Here is a 27,946-nt window from a genome sequence, read left to right on the forward strand (position 1 = left end):
ATGAATTCCTTCAGCCTTGTTATGTCATGGAAGATTTTTCTTTCCCCTTCGACTATAATAGACATTTTGTCTGTGTATAATAATATGGGTTGGCATCTGTGGTCATTTAAAACTGGGAATACTTTGGTCCAGGCTCTTCTGGCTTTCATAGTTTGCACTGAAAAGTCAGCTGTAATCCTGATGGGTTTTCTTTTATATGTAACTTTTTTCTCTTTTGCAGCATTCAGTATTGTCTCTTTGTTCTGTACACTTAGTGTTTTTACTATGATGTGTTGTGGAGAGTTTCTTTCCTGGTCCTGTCTGTTTGGTGTTCTATATGCTTCTTGTATTTGTATGGGCATGTCTTTCTTTAATTTGGGGAAATTTTCTTCTCCGATTCTGTTGAGGTCAGTTCCAGTGTTCAGGAAAGAGGCTGGCAGATTGTGCAACCCAGGGAAGCAGAGGGAGGTGAGGACAGGACCAGGCCCAGAGGGCTCCCAGGGACCACGAGAAGGAACTGGGTTGGTCTGGATGCAAAGGATCAGGAAGCAGTGGTGGTCTCCCCAGTGTCTGGGGTGCCAAGACAATGAATGGAACTGTACCCAGGCTAGGAGGAGAGACGGGCAGGGTGGGGAGATGGGAGGGTGAATGGAGCTGGTGGAGTCAAGGTGTGGAGGGTGTGGTGGACTTACCCAGGAGAGAGGCCAATGGGTTTTGCAGGCCCAGGGAAGCAGAGCGAGGTCTTGTTCATCTTTTAAAACATTACTAGAGTAGCATTAATGCTTAGACGTCATTCACCATATGTAGCTGCATTTGGCATTTTACTGCATGTTGCACTTCACAACAAATATAAAATGACTAATTACAGCAATGAATACTAGTATGTTTTCTAAAATAAAGGAAACTTCCCCAGATCAGAATAATATTCAGGAAGAAAAGAAGAAAGGGGCCCCTTTGTGAATGAATGTACGGCAATTCTTTTTTGTATTGAATAGCATAAGAAGATAAAGTTCTGCATAAACAACCAGATAAAGCGTAACACTGAGGAGTTAAAAGGCAAGATCTATTTTCAAACCAGCTGTGTTTTTCAGTTTATTTATTGACTATTTAGAAAAATCAGTATCTGTGAGAAAGTAAGTTAGGCATAAGAAAGGCTTTTATCAAGTAAGCTGTTTCCATAGCCACCTATTTAGGATTTCCAAAGTCACAATTTATATTACAGAAAGAATGTTTTATTGTATTGGATTTAATTTTTCCTCTAATTTTTCTTGTCTTTTTTGGGGGAAATGTATCTGTTTTGCAAGAAAACCTGACAAATGATTTATGAACTTGCCCAGCACTACTGTTCTGTGCTGTTTGAAATTCACAGCTTAGAGAACTGAATGAACATGGCCCTCTGCTTTCTTCTCTTCCCTAGGTGCCTCCCATCCTCCTTGATAAGCAGTTCTCTGAATTTACTCCGGACATTACACCAATCATTTTGGCAGCCCATACAAATAATTATGAGATAATAAAACTTTTGGTCCAGAAAGGTGTCTCGGTGCCCAGACCTCATGAGGTTCGCTGTAACTGTGTTGAGTGTGTCTCCAGTTCAGATGTGGACAGCCTCAGGCACTCGAGGTCCAGGCTCAACATCTACAAGGCCTTGGCTAGCCCCTCCCTCATCGCACTGTCCAGTGAAGATCCTTTCCTGACTGCCTTTCAACTAAGTTGGGAGCTGCAGGAACTGAGCAAAGTGGAAAATGAATTCAAGTCGGAGTATGAGGAGCTGTCTCGACAGTGCAAACAGTTTGCTAAGGACCTTCTAGATCAGACACGGAGTTCCAGAGAGCTGGAAATCATTCTTAATTACCGAGATGACAACAGCCTGATTGAAGAACAAAGTGGAAATGATCTTGCAAGACTAAAGTTAGCCATTAAGTACCGTCAAAAAGAGGTGAGTGTTGTCAGACACAATCCATCAAAATGTGATAAAATCTAATTGCAGCCAAGTGAATATTGCCCATAAAATCAGTGTTACATTTTACAGCATTTCTATTCACCTGTCAGTAGGTGGCATTTATTGTTTGCCAAATTGATAATTATTCTCACACTGAACAGTGGTTCAATAATGGGAAACGGCTTTTGATATCTGTGTTAAAATACATACATTTACTTGTAATAAAAGCTAATGAACTTTAGAATCCTCAGAGTTTCAAATGTATAGGTCTTTTATATTTAGAGGGTCACACATAGAACTTGAGTCTTCTTTACTTAATAAATATGCTTTTATAATATTTCTTATATATGCATTCAAAATCTTTTCCTTACAAATACATAGAAAGTATAAAATGTGTGGGTGGATATAAAGACCAACAGCAAGTTATAAGCTATTATGTTAAAATGTATTATTAGTAATTATTGATAAAGGAGACATGTTTTGTTCAGCAGTAACTGAAACTGCTACAACTTTTCTCGTGTCTTTCTTAGCTTCTTGATTTGTCAGGAACAAGATGTTTAAAAGGCTAATTGTAGAGGAAAACTTTCCACGAAATTACCATAGGCTAGAGATATTTAATAAAGAAACCTCGGACCACTTACATCTATCCCATCATAATTAGTGTTTGAGTCTGGTTCTCAAAAGGCTATTTATATTTCCATGAAATATTGGTTCTCTCTTCACTCTTGAGTGAAAATAAGATATCTATTCCCAATATCAATTATTTATTCTCAAACAATATGTGGGAAACTACACAATAAGGAAAAGACAGGAGAAAAAGGCAAAGTGACTATTCAATTTATTGTTTTAATATTTATTTATGTTTACTTTATGTGTGTGAGTGTTTGCTTGCATATATGTATGTGTACTACATGAGCACCTGGTGCCTGAAGAGGCCAGAAGAGGGTGTTGGATCCCCTGGAACTGAAGTTAGGAACCGTTGCTAGATACTGGGACCCAAACCTGGCTTGTCTGCAAGAGCAGCAAATGTTCTTAACAGCTAAGCCATCTCTCCAGCTTAAAGACTACCTAATTTTAAAATGTTCTGTTTCTTTTGAACTTGGCCTTGCCTATCTGTATCAGCCCTGACTACCTTTCTAGTGCTATTTATTAAATGCTTCAGATTCAAGATACCTGAACTTGCTTCCATGAGTTTTACCTGTTGTTGTCCAGTTATCGTGACCGCCTGAGACCAGCTGAAGTTTCCTTTAAGAGTGAAAGGTGTAGCCTTTTCCTGGCAATTTCTTAAACCCCAAAGCCACATGTGTTGATTTGCTCCATGCCAGCAGTGTTAACTCATTTTCTTAGGTTCTTATGTTTAAGACTCAAGGACCTAATACCTAAGGGGAATCAAAATAATTTTAATGTGCAGCAATAAGATAATGAGAAAATTTATGTGATTTTGAAAGTTCTAAATAAGAGAATGAGAATTCTGCATGTACATTATAGCTTATGGCATGCGGTAAGATGATGATGGGCCTCTGATTCAAGGTCAGGTTTTGAAAGATCCCTTGTTAGCACAGTGTTATGACTGCCTTTCTTTGGGGGTGGATTTGCAGGATTAACCAATGGTTGTGAATGTCATCTGCTCAGTATTTTGCTATACATTCTGAGAGGAATAAAATTCCCAAGATATTCAGACCATAAAATAAAAAAACAAGGAAGCAGTTGCTTGGTTCTCCTGTTCTTCTAAGCAGCAGTGAAAGAGCTCAGGTTTGTTTTTTGCCTACACTGATTTAGGTCCTGCTGATTTGTTTTTGCCTTTGGTTATAACGACCTTTTGAAAGCCTACAACAATATGTTCCTAAACTGCTTTCCTCCACCCTCAGAACAGAAAGCCTTCAGCCACCTAAGCTACTGAATTCCTGTAACAAATGTTTAAACGAGTGTTTTCATATGAACTTCTTACATATTTATATATATATGCATGTGTACCTACAAATCATTTTCATTCACTTCAGTCATTCATTACTTTCTTCGTTTATTAACTAATTTTAAAACCTGTTTCACAGAGCAAATTCCAGGCAGAGCATAAGGCATGTGGCATTGCATTGTGACACATCTCTTCTTCCGTTTTAGGGGAAACAATGAACGAATTGGTCCATTAAACATGTTTATCCCTACTTCACCTCTATGCCTTTACCTGGGTTCTTCGTACACCTCATTCATTTACAAAGTGAGCTGAACTTCAAAGTCTATTGAACAAAAGTCACAGTTTAAGTCCCTAGTTAGTACATCAACAGCACTGCAACGGAGACGTTTGGTCATTTCTAATGCGTGTGTACTTTTCTGTTAATATGCAGCGGTGGTTTCAGAGGATAATGGGACCTAATAATACAGCAAGATAGATGAAAGATGGGGAAGCCATAACGTGTAGTGAGAATATAAATTTCCTAAGCATAGCACATTTGCAGTCTTTCCTTTCATCTTTGGAAATGTCAACAGAGGAAAAAAATTGAAAATAAATTCTTACACATTGTTCTGCAGAATCTTTCATTGAATATCAAAAAGCAGATTTTTTTTTCTGAAGCTGACAATTTCCAAAAACCAAAGTAATATTGTTTGAGTGATAGCAGCATAAAAAAGATCAGGAATAGAATTTTGGTTTTCTGTAGAGCCTTTCAAATCATTAATTGTGTTACATGAAAAATGTTTCTACGTTATCCAAAAAGTATTAACTTCAAAATATTTTATTTAAAATTTTCTAGTAGGATCGGGTGTCTTAAGTAAAACTCTGCTTTAATCAATGCCTTGCTCTGTATCTTTTTATCATGGGTTTTCCGTGGTTTAGTCTAAACAAATTGGACGGTTGCCTTAGGTTTACTTTTCATCTCTTTATATTCATCTTCAGATTGGCTTATCCCTGCTCACTCTTTAAAGCTCACCTCATGTCTCTCTTCTGCTGGGATGCTGTCGCTCTTTGGGATAAAGATTCTAATTATATACAATGCAATGGATTTCACCATAGGATAGTCATTGCTTTCCGTGAGAACGTAAAATATTAATTCAAAAGTGCTTTAGTGAGCTTAAGTGTCGGTGGTTGTATGAGGACTCCATTGCCACACAAGAATACCTTGCTTCCTCAGACAGAACCTTCATTTTGTACAGTCCACTCTGTACTGTGTTCCTGAGACTCCTCCTCTAGGCTGTGAGTGTCAGCAGTACCCCTGTCTCTTCACCAGCCCCCTACAGCACCTGACATGCAGAAGGTACTCGGGAATGAATAAACCGGAATGAAGTTGCAGAATTCCTCTGTTCTGGACAGTTCCTTGCATGTTTTTGTTTGTTTACTTTGGGTTTGGTTTGAGTTTTGTGTGTTTGTTCCTTGTTTGATTGATTTTTCCTGATTAAATTGCAGTGTTTGCTGTAATCTCCTAATAATATCCTATAAATTCATACATTAAAAGCGTTCATACCAGTTGAGTTGAAGATTTGTTCAAGTCCTTTTCTAGTATTCACAAAACAATACTGGCATATTGTGTACCAGGGAAATTCTTACATTTTTATGTTTTCTAAAGAGTTGGCATGGAAAGAATCACCTGTTTCTATTAATGGTAAATGAACGATGCCACAGTCGCATGAATCACAGATTTGCAAAAATGAACATTATCTTGTAAGAATTCATGTCACTATAGACTAGAGACTGGGTTAAATTATTGACAGTGCTTATTATACATAAATCTCAATAAAACACCAGGGCAGTATGAACTGTTGGCTTTTTGTTTTATCACGTTGTAAGGATTCTGAGTCATAGAGAATTTAAAAAAGTCCAGTGATATTCTATTAAATGTTGGGATCAGGATGCAAATCCAGATCTTAACTCCAGAAACTTGGGCTCCTTTTAGTCGTTTGTTGGTCTCATTTTGATCTGAGTCAGGGTTGTGACAGGGAATGTCCCCAGACCAGGGCTAAAAGCCAGCCTCCACATTCCAGTGCCACTCAGGATGAATAGTGTTAAAGCTGGGCAAAACTCAGAACCATGTATCCACTATTCAGAATGGATTCTCTTCCTGTGTATTAGGTAAGCATGAGGTATGGCCAAAGACATGTCTTAGGAACCTTGTCCGTTGGTATTTGGCATGAGTTTTGTGGGTACAGAATTAGTAAAGGTTTAAATGTTTTCCATGTTGCCATTTATAATGTTTGCAAGATTGCTGAATTCATGGAGAGCTTGACATAGTCCCTAAATATTTGATAGCAAAAATGTTACTTTCAGTTATGCATGGCTGACAACATTGTGAAAATCTAATCCAATAGCAACAATATCTGCTATTCAACAGATACTGAATAACAGTGCAAAGCAGAGGAATTCATCATCCTGAGTGAAAGCATCACTAATCAGCCTCTTTGTAACTTCAAACTCAGGCAAAAACTATTTTTGTAGAGTAAATAGCATCCATGTATGCGTTTATTTACTTGTCCCTTTGACCAAAATTTGTCAGCGACATTGCAATGTTAATTTTAAGCTTTGGTACCAATCTGGATTTTTGTCTTACAACTTAGTGGGATTGTTAAAGGAAAGGAGAGAAATCAACAATTGCTCAGCCACTCTACTAAATGCTCCTTATTCTCCATTTCTCTAGCCTTGGTAAACTGGATGAGAAATTGAATGAGGGAGTATGGAGAGGTTTGTGTCAATCAGATGACTCCCATAGTCTGCGGAACTTTACTGAATCTCTTTAAAAGTTCCTGTATGGTTATCAGCAGTTATAGTTTTGTGCCTCTTGATTTATTTAAACTTGCATAATCAAGAAATAAGACTGGTGTTAAAGGAAACACAAGAGACTGAGGAACACAAAGGCTATAGCCATAAGACCACTGAAGAGGCAGCATCAGTAGGCTGGTAGAGGGTGTGGAGTTAAATCCTGAATACAAAACGGGAACTGCCTAGAGCTGGGCATGTCTCTATCCCCTAGGCTTTCTTTTGCTATCTTATAAACTCTTTACTGCTATATTTATCATGCAAAAATTGTCTTAAACTTCCAATTATATTTTAAAAATATTAATTATATGATAGCTTAATCCAAACTTGCTACAGTTTGAATTAACTTCTTATTAAAAACCAGGACAGCACTATTTACATTTTCTATGAAAATTTTACTACCTCCCAAATTTGTCATTCCACAAGTTGTATATTCCTCTCTAGGGGCCCTGTGAATGTCCTAATCACAGACAAGCTCTGCAAACTGTGGTTGCTAACATTTTTCTTTTTATACAGGGTCTCCCTGTAGCCCGAGATAGCCTGGAACTCTCTATGTAGACCAGGCTGGCCTTGACCTCAAAGAGATCTTCCACCCAGCACAAATTCATTTTGGGGATGGGGGGGTATTCCTCAGGTAGCTCAGGCTGGCCTCAAGCTCCATATGTACCTGAGGATGACTTTGAATGTCCTATCTTCCTGTCTGTACCTCCTGAGTGCTCAGATCACAGGCTACTACCAGGTTTTATGAGGTGCAGAGGTTGAACCCAGGGCTTTGTGGATGCTAGCTAAGCTTTCTCTGCCATATCCAAGTCTTCAGATTAACCTTTGTTAAATTTCCAGCTTTTCTCGGTCTCAGTTTGCTCACTGGTAAATTGAGTGTCATACTGACATGTCCCTCCTGGGTTTGAATTGACATATTGTGTCAATATATAGTATACTAAATTATAAATAAATTTGAACTTAGTAAAAAACAAATGCCAAGAAACTTGAGATACTAGAAGGCCATTTTGTGCTGGAGGGAAATTCTCTCTCTTTCTCTCTCTCTCTCTCTCTCTCTCTCTCTCTCTCTCTCTCTCTCTCTCTCTCTCTCTCTCTCTTTCTCTCTCTCATTTTGTGCGAGAGAGATATTCTCTCTCTCTCTCTCTCTCTCTCTCTCTCTCTCTCTCTCTCTCCCTTAGGGATGAGAGATGAGTGATTAGGGATAGGGATGAGTGATACCTAATATCACTTCCTCCCCCAAATAAAATCACCAAGATATCAACCATAGTATTACTTTTTGGCAGTTTTATCTAAATATTTGATGGAGTTGGTAACCAATGGCTCCATCCCCTGGGAGCCAGAGGAATCTGGTGGCTACTCAGGAGCAAGGCAGGAGTTCGGCACTAGCTGTAATTGGCATTGAATGACTGACCCTTTTTAACCATTAACTGTCAAATAAGATCCCTGAGGAAACTAGCATCTAGTTAAATGGTGGAGTGGACCTTGAAGATGGGAATGACTAGCAAGGAGTGGTTGATGGCTCCCAAAGGCGTCTTGTGGATGGATTCTTTCCCTCTAATGTAATGAGGGAAACCTAGAACAAATACCAACAGTTCTCCCCTACCCGGAAGTGTATCATAGTCATATCTTCTTTCAAGTAAGTTCTTGATCACATGAACATGTAGGAACTGTTAGAAAAATTTTCTTTTATTGGTACTAAGTCACTCGTCTTTGTGTGACTGAAATAAAGTTTTACATTCAAAACATGACGTCTATGAATTGTAACTAGTTCTTTTTCGCTCCTAGCCAGGGGTGTACTCTCGGGCAAACCATCCTCGTATTTTTGCCATCTCACCTCCAGAATGAGTTTCCTTTCAAAGATCATAAAGTCTAGAGTTTAGCATGCTCCCTGGCCTATTTGCCCATGAAAGAATAGCTAGCTGTTATTATCCATTCTTGTTGTTGATGTTGTCTATCCATTCACAGACAACCAGTACAAAATGCTAAGCACATTCAGGAAAATGCTACATTCCATCCTCCTACTTGCTAAGCAGCAGGGAAGGTTGGCTTCCTCATTCAACATGTTAATGTTTGTATGTAATCATCTGTGCCTCGTGGATTCCATGTTCATTTTGAATACCTAAAAGAATTTGTCCTTCTTACAACCTATTAGTAGAATCACTATACATTGCCACCAAAAACATAATATGTTAATGTAACATAAAGTTGTGTGTTCTCTTTCCATTATAGAGTTTGAAAAGCAACAACTAACATACAGTGTCCAACATATCTAATTGTAACTTGTCCTTCTGAATGCTTTTTAGTTATATTTCAGTACTCTTACATGTATCCTTCCTTCTGAATGCTTTTTAGTTATATTTCAATATTGCTACGTGTATACTTTGAATTTGACTCCTGCAGCTAGAATCCTGGCGTGTTATCATGGCAGCATGCCCACGGATGCCAGGCAGATGCGGGATGTTGGTGCGTGAAACTTTACTGAGTAAATAGTGATGAGCTGTAGAGGGGGTTAAGAGTCAGCTTCTGCTAGCTGAATTTCTTCTGCTGCTGTTCTGTGGAAGGCACTCACTGATTAACTGCTGAGCCCCTGCCTGTCTGCTCTGCATGTGTGCACACATCTGCAGTTGCTATGGATCACAGATCTCTGGATGCTTCTCCTCAGATCCTTCCTAGGGACTACACATTTCTGTGCCTGCCACTGTGTAATAGAGGAAGCAAATGCCTGTTCAGGACTTGTCAACCTGCTGACAAAACTATGACAGGTCATTAGGCATTTAATTTAACACTACATTTTTAGAGCTTGGAATTCAGTCCCCATGGGTTTCTTTATAGCTAATTAAATGGCATGTAACTACTTTCTCCTAATTCTTGCCCACTCTTCTTTAATTTAATGTTTGTACGTATCTAAGCTATTATAGAAACTTATTCTTTTCAACTGCTCTGATTACAAAGTGACAACTCTATGTCCTGTAGTCATATGAAACAGAATGTAGTAAATCTTTATTTATTTTTCAATTTTTTATGTGTATGAGTGTATTGCCTACTTGTGTGTAAGTGCACCCATGTCATGCAATACCTGCAGAAGACAGAAAAGGGCATCAGATACCCTGGAACTGGAGTTACAGATAGTTATTAGCCACCATGTGGGTGCTAGGATTTGAACCTGGGTCTTCTGCAAGAACAACCAGTGCTCTTACCCACTAAGCCATCTCTCCAGCCCCACAGGGTAGAAAATCTTATCTATAATTGCATAGAGCAGGTGGATTGTATATAATACTAATTCAAATAGGTATGAAAAGTAGTTTATTTCCAACGAGGTATGTGTGTGTGTATTTCTTTTCAGTGCAGCTTTTATTTGTCATGAAAAACACTGGGTTAATCACAATATCCATGACATTTTTTCATTGTATTGAATAGCTTCTCTTGGTCTCTTGTTGAATTACTTTCCTATATAACCTGGTGCCTCCAGCTTCATGATGATTGACAAGATTGAGCTGGCGGCTGGTTTTCCTTATTCAGACATGGTCATTTGGTTTGTCGGGGATGAAGAGCCCTGGCATCTGTTTCTTTTACCTGCATGTTCACATTTAAGTTTCAGTCTTATTTGCTCTGCAGTGTTTAGTGACCTACATTTTCCTTGTCACTCATCACTAAACACAATTAAGGACTAGCAGCTCTCACAGTAATGAATTTGTCGCATCCCACACCACCTAGAGAAGTAGAAAATGTGCTTTTCCTTTGGAAATTTATAAAACACAAACACAGTTCTCAAGAAGATCTCAGTTGTTTGGGAATAGAAATGCCACTTGAGTTTCCTTAAAAATTGTGTGTCTGAGAATGTTTAAGCTTATCCCTCATCCTCACTTTCCCTTGACCCCAGTAGGGCAGTTTATGCTAAGTAGAGGTTATTTTTTGTGTTGATTATTGGAAACAGAACTCCACAGTAAAAGTCTACATTTGACAATGCCTATGTGATCATTTCTTGACTTGCCATTCCGACAGCAGTTTCCAAAGCTGTTATTTACAGATGGCTTCTAGGTGGGAGATCAGGCTGACATGCATTTGTTTATTCTTTGAATCAACACCCTTTTCCCTTAGGGAGTGGCCCACCTTCTGCAACAGCAGAATCAGTACACCCTGCCTCCACCAGCTCAGGTGTCTGCATTGCATTTCTGCAGCTGTGGCTCAGTGTTAAATGCTGTAGTCATTCTCCAAGACCTTCTCAGAACACAGTGGTTTTCCCAGGCAGCTCTGAGGGACACCCAAGCATGGATCTTCTTTTCACCCCATTTTCTAAGTCCTCCTCTTTAATCCCTGAGGTGAAGCTAGAAAGCTTGGTAGTAGCTGCTGAGGCAGGGCACACAGGAGGAAGCCAAGGGAGAGTCTCTGGCCAGGAGCTGTGCAGGTGAACACAGAAACGCTTCCTGTCTTTCTGCATAATTTCACAGATGTTGAAAGTCTCTACCATGTGCCAAAGTCCAGGAACAGAAAAATAAGAAGATAGCCAACAGCACTAGGCCAAACTTGAATGTCTTCCAGAATTTTCCTAGAATCTTGAATTTTTTTCTTGCTTAGATAATAACAGCAAGTATCCAAGCACTACTTTCTTGGAACCCAAGAAATTGGTTCCTAACTTTGCCTGAGGCTTTTATGGGATGCTCCCAGAAAAGGTACCTCCAATTGCATTTAATGGGAAAGACATTTTAAAGGGATTATGAGAGGAGGCCTTGCAGCTATGTGGAGGGCCCCTTCAGTATCATCCATTCCATCCTCACTTCCACTGATGACCCCTCAACAACTCTTTAGCAGGCAGTTCAGTGGGCCCAGAACATTCACAGCACTTTGCAGCCATCACCACCATCCATCTTCATGCTCTTCTGCCTTCCCTAACTGAAAGGCAGTACCCACCGTGCAATGCCTCCCTCTCCCTTTACCCTCCTCCCTAGCTCTCCAGATCTGCACACTCACTGGGATTTTTCTCCTGGGATACTGCTCAGTTGCCTCTCAGATGCAGAAGAATCATCCAACTGTAAATTGTTGTGTTAAGCTGCTAAATTTTGGAGCACAGATAATTAAGCCTTATTTTTCCTTTCCTGGGCTAGTTTGGCTCCCTCTTTTCCTTTGCTGGAGCAAGGATGTTGCTGTCTTGCATCCTAGTCATCTCCAGTCTCCTCTCTCCATGAGACTGTGAGCCCCTTGAAGACAAGAACTGGGATTTCGAAGTGACTTTATTTAACACCTGCAATGTCACCAACACCATAAGGAGCTCAGTATAGGCTTCATGAGTGAACACATCACAATATATTTTTGTAATTCTCAAGTGACAGTCTTCTTTTATTTTTTGAATATTTTATTTATTATTTTTCTTTTATGTGTATGAGTGTATTGCCTGCATATACGTAAGTGCACTCATGTCGTGCACTGCCCGTGGTCAGAAGAGGACATAGGATCCCCTGGAACCGGAGCCACAGACAGTTGTTGGCTGCCATATGGGTACTGGAAATCAAACCTGGGGCCTCTGCAAGGGCAGCCAGTGCTCTCAACTGCTGAGCTATTTCTCCAGCCTCATAAGATGACAGCCTTGCCTGAGGGATTTTATTTTACAGAGTGACTTGATCAGTGGTGAGAAAATGACAGTTTTGTTTGTCATTTTCTTGACTGGCCCATGTGTATACAACACTGGTAAATCTATGCTTAGGCAATAGAATCAAGAGATGGCTCCCATGGGGTTGGTCTCAGGAGGCACTATTAAACAGTGTTTAGGCAAGCATATATAATATATTAATTTTTATGTTATGTAAATTCTTGCAATGAAAGAGTCAGGTAATTGTTGAATATAAAGTCAAGTAAAATACTTTAATCATATTGACTAATGTCTAGCTTTATTCCTTGTATTGTTTAGCTTTTATCTGTTCAGATAAATATAGCTGAAACTCTTATTGATAGAACATTGATCCTGAGATTAAAGTTTGGGTACCAGGAAGCTACAATCCCTATTTAAATAACAGATGCTTGAATGAGCGTCTGCAATTTTGCCTCCCCTGTGTATGCTCTTATCGTGTCCTTTCTGTTTGATTTGCGTTCTTTCACATCTTCATGGGCTACTGGTTACTGGTACATCTCTGGTCCACATTGGGACACTGCAGGCAGCATTCTGATCTGCACACCTTCCTCTCGTGAGGAAGAATAATCAAGTCCCAGAATGTAGAGTAGCCTCTGCCTTTGAGGCAAGGCCAAGTCCAGCTTGTGTGAGACTGTGTGGACTGAGGGCTTGATACTTGTGCCCAGCCACTCAGAGCAGACAGGGAGAAGACATGAAACAAACAATGAACAAACATGAGCCTGCTTTCCAGGGATACCAAAGGCGGAAAAGATCTGAAAGGACTAAAAATACTCAGATGCCAAAATTCTCTTGCTTATAATGTAATTAGTTTTGAGGAAAATCATTTGAGGCTGAAAATCTAACATATATATTATTGTCTTTTAAAACTAAATACTAACACTGAGGTTAACCTTTCTTTACTAATTCAAACTTCAGAGAGAACATCAGCCTTCCTCCTTGCAGCCTACTAAACATCCACATTATGTCCTGGTCTATCTGAAATCATAGTGGGATATGTCCATCAAAATATGGGAGTCTCGCCCCTGCCCACCTAGATCTCAGCTTCCTGTGTCTCTTGGGCTGTGTCTCTCTGCCTTTTATAGGCATTGCCTATTCTCCTCAGTTTTGGATTGAAGAGTCCAACAATTGCTGCAGAGCAAAGGGTGGGAAAATTCTTGAGAACCTGAAAACTCATTTTCAATCATACGTAAGTATGAATCAGTATTGATACTGTATTTTAATATCTCAGACATCTTTCTTTCCTTTCTTAGACTTTACACAAAACCAACTTTGCTAATAGATTGTCTGTGTTTAAAATGAATCTGTGTTGTACAAATAGTTAAGGTACCATGTCCTAGAAATGTTTACCCTTTTAAAAATATAAAAGACATAGTTTTCTTTGTAGATCTGAAAAGAAGCCTGTAGAAATTATTGCTAATGTAAACAATCATTTTTATCTATGAAAAAAGTACTGCTAAGATTTAGAGGATAATTTAATTATAAATAAAATATAGTAAGATTTTATTCAAGCTTTAAACAATGATTTTGTGATATTTGACACATAACAAAAGAAAATATGTAGCATACAGAAAGCTGTAAAACATAAAAATAAAACAGCTTAGCCCATCCCCAAACCCATTTCCCAAGGTAAAAAATATATTGTTTTAGAAATCGACCTGATTTGCATTTTGGGGATCTTTTGTGTGTTCAAGAAGCTGAAATCTCTGTCACTGGCACGTCTTACCTGGAAACCCGTACATCACCAGCTGTCTCCCTCTGTCAGTCTCTGTGAGAATTGGTCCTTAACATCTATACTTGTTTTTAATATTTAATTGTGATAAATATTGCTATTTTGAGCCTTAAAGAATAAATTTCAATATCATTAGTTACATTCCTATTATGAGACAACTGCTCATCTCCAGAAGTCTTCTAATCTTGTACAGCGGAAACTATGTTCATTAAACAATTACTCCTTATTTCTGCTCCTCCTGGTCCATGACACACACCATTTTGCTTTGGTTATTTATTTTTCCATGTAAGTGGAATTTTTGCCTTTGTATCATGCAGCCTGCTGCCTTCAAGGCACATGCATTACAGCATATGTTAGAGTCCCTTCATTTTTAAGGCAGAATAATATTCTATTGCTCAACTACAGTCTGCCTATCCACTCACAGGGCAGTGGGGTGATCGTTTCAACATTGCTGTTGTGAATCGGGCTACGATGGACATGACAGTACAGAAATATTTCTTCAGTGCTCGGATTTGATTGTTCTGTGTATTCACCAAGAAATAGGATTGCTGGGTTACGTGGTAACTCTAACTTTTGTGCTTTCAGCAGCTGTCACACCGTTCCCAGCAGTGGGCGCATGCGTCCTGCGACGGCACACAAAGGTTCCACTTTCTCATTTTCTCCACATCTTCACCAGCACATGTTATTGACTGGTTCAGTTCCTTGACAGCAACCATCCTAATCGGGTTGAGTTACATCTCATTAAGTTTAGATTTTCATTTTCTGGGTTTTTTTTTTCATATTTTATATTTACTTAATTTATTCTTTGACACTTTCATACACATATATAACAAATTCTAGTCCTTTTCATTCTCCATCCCCTCTCACATCCTCTTCCTCTCCCATAGATAGAACCCCTTCTTCTTCACAAATTCCACCTCTACTTTTATGTGAGTGTGTGATCAGTGGCATTGAGCATTTTGCCTGTGTTTATCGTATATTGATATTTAACTTTCCATTTTGATTTTTTAAATATTTTATTTTTATTGTATGAGTGTATTGCCTTCATGTGAGTACATGCATTCGAGTTGTGCAGTGCTCACAGAAGTCAGAGCAAGGCATCGGATTTCCCTGGAACTGGGCTTAAAGACAATTGTTATCCTTCATATGGGTACTGGAACCGAACCTGGGTCCTCTGCAAGAACAGCAGTTCTCTTAACCGTTGAGCCATCACTCCAGCCCCTTTCAACTTTTGAAAAAAAAAAGTCGTTGGAGATTATCTTACTGTTGAATTTTAAGAACTATACACACACATGATGGATATTGATGATTTTTCCAAATGCAGTATGGTTATATGATTATAAATATTTTATGCTGTTCTGTTGGGCTGCTTTATTTATATTTATGGTATGTTTATATTTATATTTATAGTGGTCCTGAAGCATAGTTTATCAATTTCTCTTTTCTTGCCCGTGCTTCTGCTTCTTCTCCAATTTTTACCAAATCAAGTGTCATAGCATTTTGCTCTCTTTTTTAAGAGATAAGGTGTATCGATCAAATCCATGCCCACTCCCTCACCTCCAACACCTCCCATATCTCTCCATCACTTTTTTTCTGACAACTTTGTGAACAAAGGCCAAAAATGTTAAAAGTATTTGGGAGCTCTTACCTAATCCCTAAAAGATTTTAGGGTTACCTCCTCAGAGGGTGGAATTTTAGAGCAGCGAAAAGCCCCATTTAACAAAAAAAGAAAAGAAAGAGAGAGAGAGAGAGAGAGAAAGAAAGAAAGAAAGAAAGAAAGAAAGAAAGAAAGAAAGAGTACATGAAGTTGTTACTCTAGCTTTTCCTCTAAGAGTTTTAGTTTTAAGTCTTTATTTAGGTCTATGATCCATTTAGAGTTAATTTTTATGGAGAATGATAAAAGTAATCTCCAATTTCTCCAGCACCATTTGCTGAAACGACCCTTTCCAATTGGATGGTCTTGACACTCTCGTCAGAAATAGTTTGAACACAGGCATATGGGCTTATTTTGGGATTTTCGGTCTATTCCATTAGTCAACATGTCTACTGCTAAGCCACCACCAATGCTTTAATTAGTGTTGCTTTAAGGTAAGTTTAGAGATCAGAAAGTGTCAGTCCTCTAGGTTTGACTTTGGTGTGTCTTAGATGACTTTGGTTGTTGGAAGTCACCTGAGATTCCATATGGTCTGAGAACTGATTTTCCTCTTCTTCGCTAAAAACCAAAAAACGTTGGGATTTTATAAAGTTTGCATTGTTTCTATGGATTACTTGGGGTAATGACACCATCTGAAAGTTTTGTATCTTGCAGTACAAGAACATTGCACATGCTTCCATTTATTGATTTCATGAATCAACTTTAGCACTTGTTTGTAGTTTTTGTTTGTACAAATTTTTTATCCTTAATTAAGTTAGTTCCTTACTATACAGATTTGGGAACTAAGTCAAAGTTAGAAGCAAGCAGTTCTGGTCTGCTACAGCACAGTGGATGACTACAGATCACAATATTTGCTGTGTACTTCAACAAGCAGAGAGAAAGTACTTCGACAGTTTTTACCGTAAAGAATGGTAAATATTGAGGAAGTAGTTATGTTTAGCCCGATTTAGACATCATCCCATTACACGTGTATCAAACCATCACATAGTAGTAGGTACTCTATTAATATGTGCAAGTGGGCTTTATGTATCACATAAAAATAGGTGTAATCTGGACTGGAGAGATGGCCCAGTAGTTAAGAGCTGGCTGCTTTTGCAGAGGATCTTGGTTCAGTTCCCAGCACCCACATGGCAGCTAACAATCATCCATAACTCCAGGTCCAGGTGATCCAATGCACTCTTCTGACGTCTGTGGGCATTGCACACATGAGTGTAGTCACACACATGCACACAAATCACTCATACATGTAAAAATAATAAATATATAGATACTTGATTCAGAGACCTGAGAAGAAGCTAAAGGAGAAAAAGAAACAAAAGAAAAAATATTTAAAAGGAAAAGAAGAAAATGAAATTCCAAGAGAATATATAAATAAACAAATAAGAATTTGAGTTGATTCTGGGAAAGATGATAAATTAATATATAAACTAGGAAAAATGCATCAGCTATTTTTCTCACTGTTATGACAAGTAGCAACTTATGGGAGGGTTTCTTTTGGCTTAAGATTTATGGGCATGCATTTCATCAGGGCAGGAAAGACAGGGTAGCAGGTGGCTCTGTGGTGGCAAGTCTCTAGTGGACTAGGAAGCAGAGACCTCTGCCTGGATGTGCACTGGACTTTACAACCCTGGATACCTCCCCCAGCAGTCCACTGCCTATAGATAACTCCATCTTCTAAAGATCCCACAGCCTCCCTAAACAGCAGCACCAGAAGCTATGGACCAAGTGTCCAAACACATGTGTCTATGAGGGACATTTCGTACAACATTTCACACTATAACAGGGAATTATTCAGGAATTAAATGGAATACTGCAGTATTACCTTTTACATATACCACTTATGTATATATATATATATATATATATATATATATAGTGTGTGTATGTAGAGAGATATAGCTATAGATAGGTATGGATATGGTCATCATTGTTAAAGCAAAGAGATTGTTCTGTAGTACTCTACTATGTAGGTACTAAAATGGTAAAAGTAATTCTGGAAAAAGATTCTTTGCTTGAAGAGTCATTAATTACAATAACCTACAAATCACATTACAACTTCACTGGGAGACTGAAATATTAATGAGAAAATAAAATGTTTTAAAATATCATTAATGATAAACTTGTTATTCTGAGTCATTTATAAATGAATCTGTTAAAGTTGACCAATATTTGAACATATAGTTCTGTTTTCAAAGGTAAAAGGACAGTTTTTAAGTGTTTGGTCATATATACTTATGTGATTGGATAATCATTCTAGAATGATTTAGAAGGATTCTGTAGATAAACAGAGGGGCAAGATAAATTTACAGAAGCTTATCTGGAATTCCCCCACACCCCAGAGTAGCACAGCTGCCCAGCAAGACTCAGCAGGCAAAGGTGAGAGCATCCATGCCCAACGAACCAAGTTCAATCCTAAAATAATGTAAGGAGAGAACTGACTCTGAAAGTTGTTCTCTGACCTCCACATCCTTACCAAGTCACATAGGATTCCCCCTCTACACACACACACACGCACACACACACACACACACACACACACACACAATAAATAAGCGTAAAAATAATTTAAAATAGCATAGTGTAAACCCTAACATCCCTCTGTAAAATCCCTTGCTTTTAACAATAATATAGAAATGTGTCTTAAATGTCACCTTACAACATCTAGGGACATTTAACAGTTTGTTGTATTTCTTCAAAAATTAAAAATTCATTGGGGCTGGAGAGATAGCTAAGTGGTCAAGAGCACTGGTTACTCTTGCAGAGGACCTAGGTTAGACTTCTAGTACCCACATAGTAACTAACAACCATTGGTAACTCCAGTATCGGGAATCCAACACCCTCTTCTGATCTCCATGGGCATTGCACAGCATGAGTACACTTATGCACAGATGTAGGCAATATACTCATACACATGAAATAAAAAGAATAAATTAATTAATTAAAAATTCAGTAAGCATTAAGTGTGAACTTATTACAGCACTCACTAATCTTTTCTTCTTAAGATGTTAGGGAGTGTTCTAGTTTGTGTCTTAGTTCCCCAAAGGCCCACAGCTAAAGACATGGCCTCTAGACTGTGACACTACTGGAGTTAAGAGGCTGAGCCTAGTGTAGCCTAGTGACCAAGAGTGTGCCCTTGAAGGAAATATGGGGATGCTTCCTCCACTTTTGCAAGCTGGCCATGAAGTTCCTGTGTCACCTCAGGCCTCAAAGCAGCTGAGATTTAACTGTAGACTGAAAGCAGGAAATAATGAGCCAAAATAAACTTCTCATTTAAGTAGTTTATCTTAGTTATTTTGTCATGATGGACAGGCAGCTAACACTGTGGTAAAAGCTTGGAAATCCTGGAGATGTTTTCAAGTCTTCTTTCGTCATCAGCAACTTTATTAGCAGTTGTGCAAACTAGAAATGTGCAACCTTTGGATGAAAGGTTCTTCCCGTGTTAGTCATTTGACACTATTCAAAGCCTGTCTCTTGGCCGGCCTCATGTTTAGTCTTCAGGGTGAGGAAGAGGCAGCTCTTTGTTTGGGAGAGTCTTCTAATTGTCCATTCTTCAAAATCTTCCAAATACTCACGATGAATACTTTGCCAGGCAGTGGCCAACAGTTTCTAACACTGTCCTGTGTCTCTCTTTGTAAATCACCCATAAGTCTGTGTGTTTAAAGATTAGGCTCCACCGACTGTGGAGTTGAGCTATATCTGTGTAGAGCATCAACTATGTATCCTGAAGGAACTGAGAATGAAGTATATTTAAAATGTACTCTTTAAAAGTAAAACCTCTTTATCAATATGGACTTCTTTACAAATACAATTTGATATGTAAACCCACTCCTGGGTAAAAGCTGCATAACATTTTATATGCAAAGCACCTATTTCAGTACATCAGTGAGTCTGTTATCTGGGGGGAGGGATGGGGATTGGCATACATACATTTGTTTGTATTTCTTAAACATTGATTACCAGTATTTTAAAATTTATGAAATTTAAGCTACTTATAAAAATGTCCAATACAGAAACAAAATAACATTTTAAGTAAGTTTTCATTAAATAATCCAGAAAGTTTTTTCAGTGTAGAAAATACAATTGTAGGGAAAACAGAAAGAACGCAGCCTATTGTTCATCTTCTCAAAGCCCAGTTAAAGGGGAAACTGGAATATCTTACTACTTGGAATGTTCTGGTTACCTCTTCCTTCCTGAACCTAGAGTAAGCAGCTCTATATTTCTGCATTAGGCTTTAGTGGATGCTTCAAGAACTGCAGTATGTGAGGCTGGGAACATAGTTCAGGGTTTTAGTACTTGTCTAAGCTATACAATCCCAGCCCTTGAGAAAAGAATTGCAACATATAGTTTTATTATTTTTCTTTTACTACTGTAACGTATTTTACATGGTGGATCCAAACAAAACAGTTCTTTAGTTTATACTTAAACACCAAAATGCGACATTATTTCAGAGGTAAAACTTAGGTGCTGCCAGAGCAGCATTCCTCCAGGTGATCAAGGAAGAGTCTATCCTCCACAGGTTGCCTGTGTTCTTTGCCCCTTGGACTGGCTCTTGAAAGATAACATCAGAAGTAGGTGAGTGATCAGCAACATCACAGTGGCCTCATCCTTCTTTAAAATCCCTCCTTATTGCATTGGACCCACAAAATAATCTAGAACAATTCTAGTATTTTAGTGTCAGATGGCTGGTGAGCTTCATTCTCATTGGTGTGTAAAATGGCATGTCTGCTAGGTGTGGGCATTACTGTACAACTTTGTGAGAAGAGCCTGACACTAATTTTTTATAATGTACAAGGAATTCATGTTATAGAAATTTACAGGTTAGACTGGATCTGCTTTATTCCTTCCCTGCACAGCCTTCTCTAGATACTGGGCCATTCACTCCTGTCATCAGTAAATTTGATGACTAATCAGAAATCATTTTGGTATGCCATTATTCTCAGGTTTTCTCTTCTTTCATTTTCAGAAATTTGGCTATAATGTGCCCTGGCAAAGTTTTCCTCAATTTTATTCTGTTTAAGATTTTTGATCTTTTTCAATCTTTCATTTTGTGTTTCTCATCAATTTTGGAAGACTTTAAGACATTGTCTATTCAAATATTGTTTTTCTGATTTTCATTCTTATTTCTTTTCATTGCTGTCATTTTACATTGGATTTGATTTTGAGGCAGGCTCTTGTGGTGTAGCCCAAGCTGTCCTATAACTCCTGATCCCCTTGCCTCTGTCTCTTGGGTCTGAGATTACAGATGCTCCACCATGTCTGGCCCTTTCTTCTTCTAAGACTTCTTACATTGTTCCCTAGATACCACAGGTTCTGCAATTTACTTCAATATTTTTTTCCTATTGGATGATTTCTGCTGATCTGTGTTGAGTTGGATTTGTCCTTTGCTCTACCCATTGTGCTGTTAAACTCATGAAGTAATATTCTTAAATATTGGATATTTTTGTTTCAGTTCTAGGCTTTCCATTTATCTCATACAGTTTTTCTACATCTGATAAACTTATTCATTTCTTATGATGACTTTTTTCTTTGCCTTCTGGAACCTTGTTAAAATATCCAGTCTAAAATTCTTTAAAGTCCTTGTCTGCCAAGTTTATCCTCTGAGCCAGTCAGGAGTCACTCACTCAATCAGATTTTATTGAATTGTCTTTCCCTCTCTCCTTTTAAAATGGTTCATGTTTTCTTAATTGCCTGCATTGTATCCTGGACATTGTAAAGATTATGTTGTGAGATGCTACATTCTGTTATGGTCATTTGAAGTTTTGTTTTGTTTTGTTTTTTCAATTTCTAAGGCAATTTATAAAATCTTAGCTCAATTCCTCAGCAAACCCTCTTTAGCTTCTGTTTACAGTCTGCCCTACACAGGCATGGTTTGAGATCCTACACAGATCTTGTCTCTTAGTTTCACCTTACAGAATGTTTCCCAATCATCCCAGTTCCTCCAGTGTTGGCTTCTATGTCTGTAGACCAGAGTTATTCAGAATTTCAGATATTCTCCCTCAGTATTACACCACAGTGGTACCCTACTGAGTCTAATAGTCATTTCAGACATCCAACAATGGGCTAGAACAGGAAACTCGTTTGAGTCTCTTCTTCCAAGTTTTGATTCCTTTACAAGAATCTCCCTGTTTTTATCATTTTTTCAAAATTAGGAGTATTTTTATTTTATCTTCTACAGGGTTACAGTTCTTTTGAGTGGTAAAGGGTGAGATATACACTAGACACATTAATCTGCTAGCATTTCCATAACAAAATATTACAGACTAGATATTTTAAAGAATATCAATTTGTTTTCTTAAAATTGTAGAGGCCAGGGGCTGGAGAGCAGCTCAGTGGTTAGGAGGACTGGCTGTTCTTGCAGAGGACCCAGGTTACATTCCCAGAACCCACATGGCAGCTAACAACCATTTATAACTCCAGTTCCAGGGGATTCAATGCCCTCTTCTGACTTCCGTGAACATTGTACCACATGGGTGCATTTACACATATGCAGGCAATACATTCATATATATATAAAAGAAAAGAGAGAAAAAAAGAAAAGAATTTTTAAAACACTGTACAGACCAGAAGACAGATGGCAATATAGACAGGTTCTTTTTGTCTTATAGGTGACAGTCCTCTCCCTGATTTTCACATTCTTATCTCTGCACTCCTATTTATTCACATAATTGACCCTGTAAATACCCCATATGCAGCCACAGTCATATCTTGAAGTACTGGGATTTAGGACTCAGGATATAACAACTGACAGAAGTTGAACAGGAGGGGCTTTTTCTCTGCATTCTAATTCAGTCTCAAGTTCCTGTTCAGTGTGTATTCTAGGCCCCCATTACTAATGAACTCATCTTGGTATATAAGATAAACCTATTTCCATCCCTGTCCCTAAACACTACCCACATCTGCAATATCAACTGCAACATTAATTTCCCACACTAAGTCTATATTGCTAGATTGCGTGCCTTCTACCCTAATGGAAAATACCAACACCACAGGCATAGGGGTCACTTTGAGAATTTAATCCTCTTTATTATTAATGACTAAAAACTGCTTCTGCTGAATTCAACCTCATCACAGCTCAGAGGTCTGTCTCTAACTCTACAGTGATGCTTAAGTCACACACGGCTCCCTACTGAACGTTTTATAGTGGCTCTCAATTTCACTGAGTATGGCTTCAATCTAAGTGCCTCCAGGCTGGCACACATAGTTCTGACTCTTTTATTAGCTATATAACATACTGATGTTTTGTGTTGTTTTTGTTTTGTTTTATTGCCTAGCTGTTCCAGTTATAAGGCAAACTCCATCAAGGTGTTTTTCCTTCTTTATTACCAAATCTGCAGCATCTAGAACACAGCTGGACCCTGTTGGATGATTAATACATACTTGTTGAATTACTCAAAGTAAGCATGCCAAGACTATCCTCCTGTCCTTGTTGAACTAAAAGGACATGGTTGAAAATGAGTAACTTGGAAGAATATCACAACTCCAGAACAAGAATTGTTCTTTTCCTAGAGCACTAACCGTGTAAAGACCTCCTTCAGACATCTATGGTTCTTTATATTAATGATGCTGTTTGGATTTTGTTATGACAATCAACGTCTTAAACTGGAACCATTTCAACATCTTCTGATATAGTTTAATATTAAGGAATGAACAGCATTTAAGATGCAGATATAAATACTAGGAACTTATACATTGAACCCTTACACCACCCTACTCTGTTTTCTTGTATCTTCATTAGATGGTCACTTTTTTGGTTAAAATCAAAAAAACAAAAAACAAAACAAAACAAAAAATCCTCTAACATCTTACATCTCTAAATAAAGCAATTCACTGATAACAAGTAAATTATTTTTTTGAAAATAGTTTAGAATCTATTTCTCCATCTTAGAAATACAAAGTATTGTAGACAAATAAATTATTCCCTCCAGGTAGCCTCAGTTCTCTTTTTTTTTTCAGTAGTATAGCCCTGTAACCCCAGCTGGCTTGGAGCTCGCTGTGTACAACCAGGCTAACCTCCATCTCACAGAGATCGCATGCCTCGGCCTCCCCAGTGCTGGAATTAAAGGCTTGTAACACCATACCTAGCCCTGGGATGTTTTGATTTCTACCTACACATATTATTATGCCATCGCTGAGCCTCCAGAGTGTGTTTATACCAATATATTCCCAGTTTAGGTGTTTCAAAACTACTTTCTTATTCATCTATATCAACCTAGAAAAAGAAAAAACTTCTACAAATCTTAGATGTACCCTGAGAAGCAGCTATGAGGAAAATAAACTCACAAAGGGCAATTTAAAAATAAAAATGTTTTTTTCCAGCTTCCTAGTTTAAAAATACCACTCTTGTTGAGACTTGTAATAATATAAAAATAGATCATAAGTAGAGAGATTGTGTTTTTTTAAGATGTTTATCTGACATTTTATGTCAAAAACATTTAAGAATCAGTGTTCATATTTCATCAGTAAAGCCCCATAAGTCCTGAGTCATCCCTGCCCCTTGAGTACGCAGTATTAACCACTTCTTGAAGAGTTTATATAGGTTCAAAGTTCAGCTTCATTTTGAAGAGGAATAACTTGAATATTTGAAGTTTTATTTTATGTATATGAGTGTTGCCTGCATGTAAGTGTAACAGTGTCATGCAGTGCTCACAGAAGTCAGAAGAGGGCATCAGATCTCCTGGAACTAGAGTTATGAGCTGCTGTTAGCTGCCATGTGGATGCTGGGAATCAAACCTGGGTCCTCTGCAAGAGCAGCCAATGCTCTTATGGAGCCATCTTTCTAGCCCCTTGTCATTTTCTTGTTAAAGTTGACCAGGAACTGAAAAACAGTGATATTTTTGTGTGCTATCTTGATATGAAAGAGATGTGGAAATTCAAATGAGTGCTTTTAAAATCAATTCATATGTGATATCAAAATTTAAAGTTATGTTTAGAAGTGATTTAAATAAATCATAAGACTTGAAATTTCTAGTATAGAGATGGATATGCATAAGAAGATACCTAGCTTCTATCTAAGCTGCTCCTAAAAAAATATTATCTGAACTTTACTAACTAGCTCATTTTCCCACTTACAAATTCTTGTATACTCTGCTGCTTAGAATCCTTTGAGTCCTCAAAGGGTAAAGTGTGACCTAAGTATTACCCCATTTAAGAGACTGTCCAGAAGTCACAGCAACTCAAAGCTACTCTCTCCTGAGGAGGAGGAGTATCTGGAATAATATTTATTCCTTTCCACTGATACACAAGCTACGAGAAAGTTTTACCACAGAAGACTAACATAACTCCCCAAAGTTATATCCTGCCTACAGGCTCTTAAGAAGGATGTGCAAAAAGATTTCATGTGAAAAATAAGGATGCCTTCCTCAGTCGTGTCAAGATTCCTGAGTTGGAGGTGTGGAACACATTCCCGTGGTTTCTCAGAGTTGCTTCCTTTTCCTTATGTCATTGGATGGCAGGGATAATTTTTATCCAGGAACTCAAACCTCCATGTACAGTTACAGGATGAGAGAAAAGATGACTTTGGGATATGCCAATTCGGAACGACAGCCAGATTACATTTCAGCTGCAGCTTTCTAAGTACCACAACTTGCCTGTGCCCTTACAATCCAGGGTATAAAAGCTTTTTATAAGGCCAGACAGATCCCCAGAGGAAGCAACATCTGACTGAACTCAGTGAGCCAGCAAGGAAATACAGAACTGTTGACCAATCATTCTGAGCTATGTAATACCCCATGCAGGCTTGTATGTGAGTATGAAAAGGAGGCAGAAACTGGGGCTTTTATACCTGGCACTGTGATCACCACTTCATAATTGTCTCATTGTATTATTCAGAACCTTTGAGGGCAGCTGCTTTTATGACCTGCATTTCTAGCTCTGAAGCCTCTGCTCTTCAATATGGCACCTCATGATTTTCTCTGTCAAACAGAAGATGATCTTACTTACTTGCTACCATTCAGCCAAAACTACAATGAGTTACTTTGCAGGTTTTCTGATCTGTGTGCTGGCAGAGGAGATGGGTGTGTGTGTCTAGACTGCAAATAATGTGTTATAGCTTTGACATCAGGTGACTCATACTGTGTCTACCAGTTAACCTTAAGGACAAGATGTGGGAAAAACGTGCACACATCTGGAAGTTAGCCTAGACAAGTACTTCTAGTTCTAGATCATTAGACACATAAATTCTTTGAGAAATTATATTAGTTGCTTTTCTTTTGCTTTAAAGAAAGTGCCTGACAAACACAGCTTAAGCGAGGAAGGTTGTATTTTGGCTCAAAGTTTAAGTGTACAGTCCATTATGGTGAAGAGCGTGGTTGTAGGAGTGTGAGGCAGTTTGGTCACACTGCATCTACAGTCAGGAACAGAGAGATGCAGGCTGTTATTAGCAGTGCGAAGCAGTTGGTCGTACTGCAGCTACAGTCAGGAACAGAGATGGAGGCTGGTGCTCAGTGTACTTTCTTCTGCATATTCAGATGTATCAGGAAAGCTGACCTAGGAAATGGAAAGTAAAGAGGGAAAGAAGTGTTGGAATGTCATGGAAAGAATTTTTAACAGTGGAGTTTTCCTGTGGAGTGAATGGACCAGTGACCACGAAGCCTAAATACCAGGGCCAGCAGCATAGGCTAGCCCTATAAAGGCAAGGCTAGATCAAGCAATGTCCTTCTTGAGAAGTTCAGCTTTCATTCTGAAAACCTTCAAAAACTTTCTAAAAGTTTGATGGAGGAAAATTCCAGGCCAAAATGTGTGCTTTGAAAAATTGGTTTTGGTGCTCTGTTTATAATAGGGTGAAATTAATAACTGAAGTATGGTAGACAAGAAAAGAGGGTAGGCTGACCCATACTGATAAGAAAGGGAAGAAAAATGTACTTAAGGAAAATCTGTATCAGCTTATTATTGTTTGAATATGTAAAATGAAGGGTGGAAATGGTTATCTTGCTAGGCCAGTCAATATTTTAGCTTGCAGGGTTCACAGCTGGGTAAGACTGTGGATTAATTTCTCCCTCAGTAGCATGCATAGAAACACCCAGCACTGTGAAAGAGAGCCAGTAGAGATGAAGCTTCCAGATCAGTACCAGCTTGATTTCTCCATGCCCTGTGACTAAGCATATATTGTCTTCAGCAACATGGTCTTAATGTGAAGTTGTGGAGGATAGTTAAGAGCAGTGGAAATAGTCTGTAATGTTTAAAGGATCTGTGGAACCCTACTGATCAACAACTCATAACTAGGTAGCACACCACTGAGCTTCTTATTTGATAGTCTATGGTATCTGGGAGAGGCATTGAACCCCTCCCCCATTATAGGATAACTCCTTTTAAATTCATATATATAATAATGTATTTTGACAAGTTTCTACAGTAGCAGATTTCCATATGACTTTTTCAAAGGTCTTCAGTGTTCATTATCTCTCCCCATAAAGCCTCCTCTACTTTGCCCTCCCATCCCCCACACTAGCACCCAACCCTTCATGCTCCAATATTCCTCTTTCTCCCTTAATACCACCTGCATTCTATCCCCCAAGCCCTTGAACACCACCCTGACTCATTACTTGTTTCCTAACTTCTGCTGGCATTCCAGTTTAAACACACATATGTAAAGACTCAAAGCTAGTATTCACGTATAGAATGAATATGTAGTGTTTGTCTTTCATGGTCAGGGTAACCTCACTCAGAATGATTATTTCCAGCTTTTTCAATTTACCTGCAAATTTCATAGTTTCATTTTTTCTCTTGTACTGACTAGGGTACAATTGTTTATATGTGCTACATAGTCATAATCCATTCATCCCTTGATGGACATCTAGACAGTTTCTATTTCCTGGTTATTGTAAACAGCAATGACCATGGAGGAGCAAGTATCTCTACAGAAGATTGGAGAGTCCTTTGGAAATACGCCAAGGAGTGGGATACCTAGCTCCTGTTGATCTGTTTCTGGCTTTTTGAGGAACCTTCAACAATGATTTCTACGGTGGCTGCACCAGTTTCTACTCCAACTAGCAGTGAATACATGTTCCCCTTTCCCCACAGTCATGCCAGTATTGCTGTCATTTTATGCATATTCTTGTATAATACTTTAGTTTCCGTTCTTTTTTGTTTTTTTAGAAAAGGTTTTATTGAATTTTTGTGAATTTAATTTTATACATTTTGATCATATTTAGACCCCCTACCTACACCTCTCTTACCACCCCAGTCCTTTTAATGCACCCCATTATATATAGACTATATATATAACATATAGACATTTTATTTATATATATATATTACATATAGATATTATATATACATATATA

The 27,946-nt window shown here is 38.3% G+C and overlaps 1 protein-coding gene across 3 annotated transcripts in view; it reads left to right on the top strand.

Annotated features, from left to right (window-relative positions):
- Trpc4 (transient receptor potential cation channel subfamily C member 4) overlaps positions 1-27,946 on the top strand; it is a 254,180-nt gene that overhangs the window by 122,124 nt on the left and 104,110 nt on the right. For all 3 annotated transcript variants that reach the window (XM_017802285.1, XM_008849366.2, XM_029554221.1), the window contains one exon: positions 1,397-1,915. In XM_017802285.1, coding sequence (XP_017657774.1) covers positions 1,397-1,915 — 519 coding nt within the window. The remainder of the gene's footprint in view (positions 1-1,396; positions 1,916-27,946) is intronic.

This window comes from Nannospalax galili, unplaced genomic scaffold (genome assembly GCF_000622305.1).
Source record: "Nannospalax galili isolate Female #2095 unplaced genomic scaffold, S.galili_v1.0 scaffold264, whole genome shotgun sequence".
Classification (NCBI taxonomy): domain Eukaryota; kingdom Metazoa; phylum Chordata; class Mammalia; order Rodentia; family Spalacidae; genus Nannospalax; species Nannospalax galili.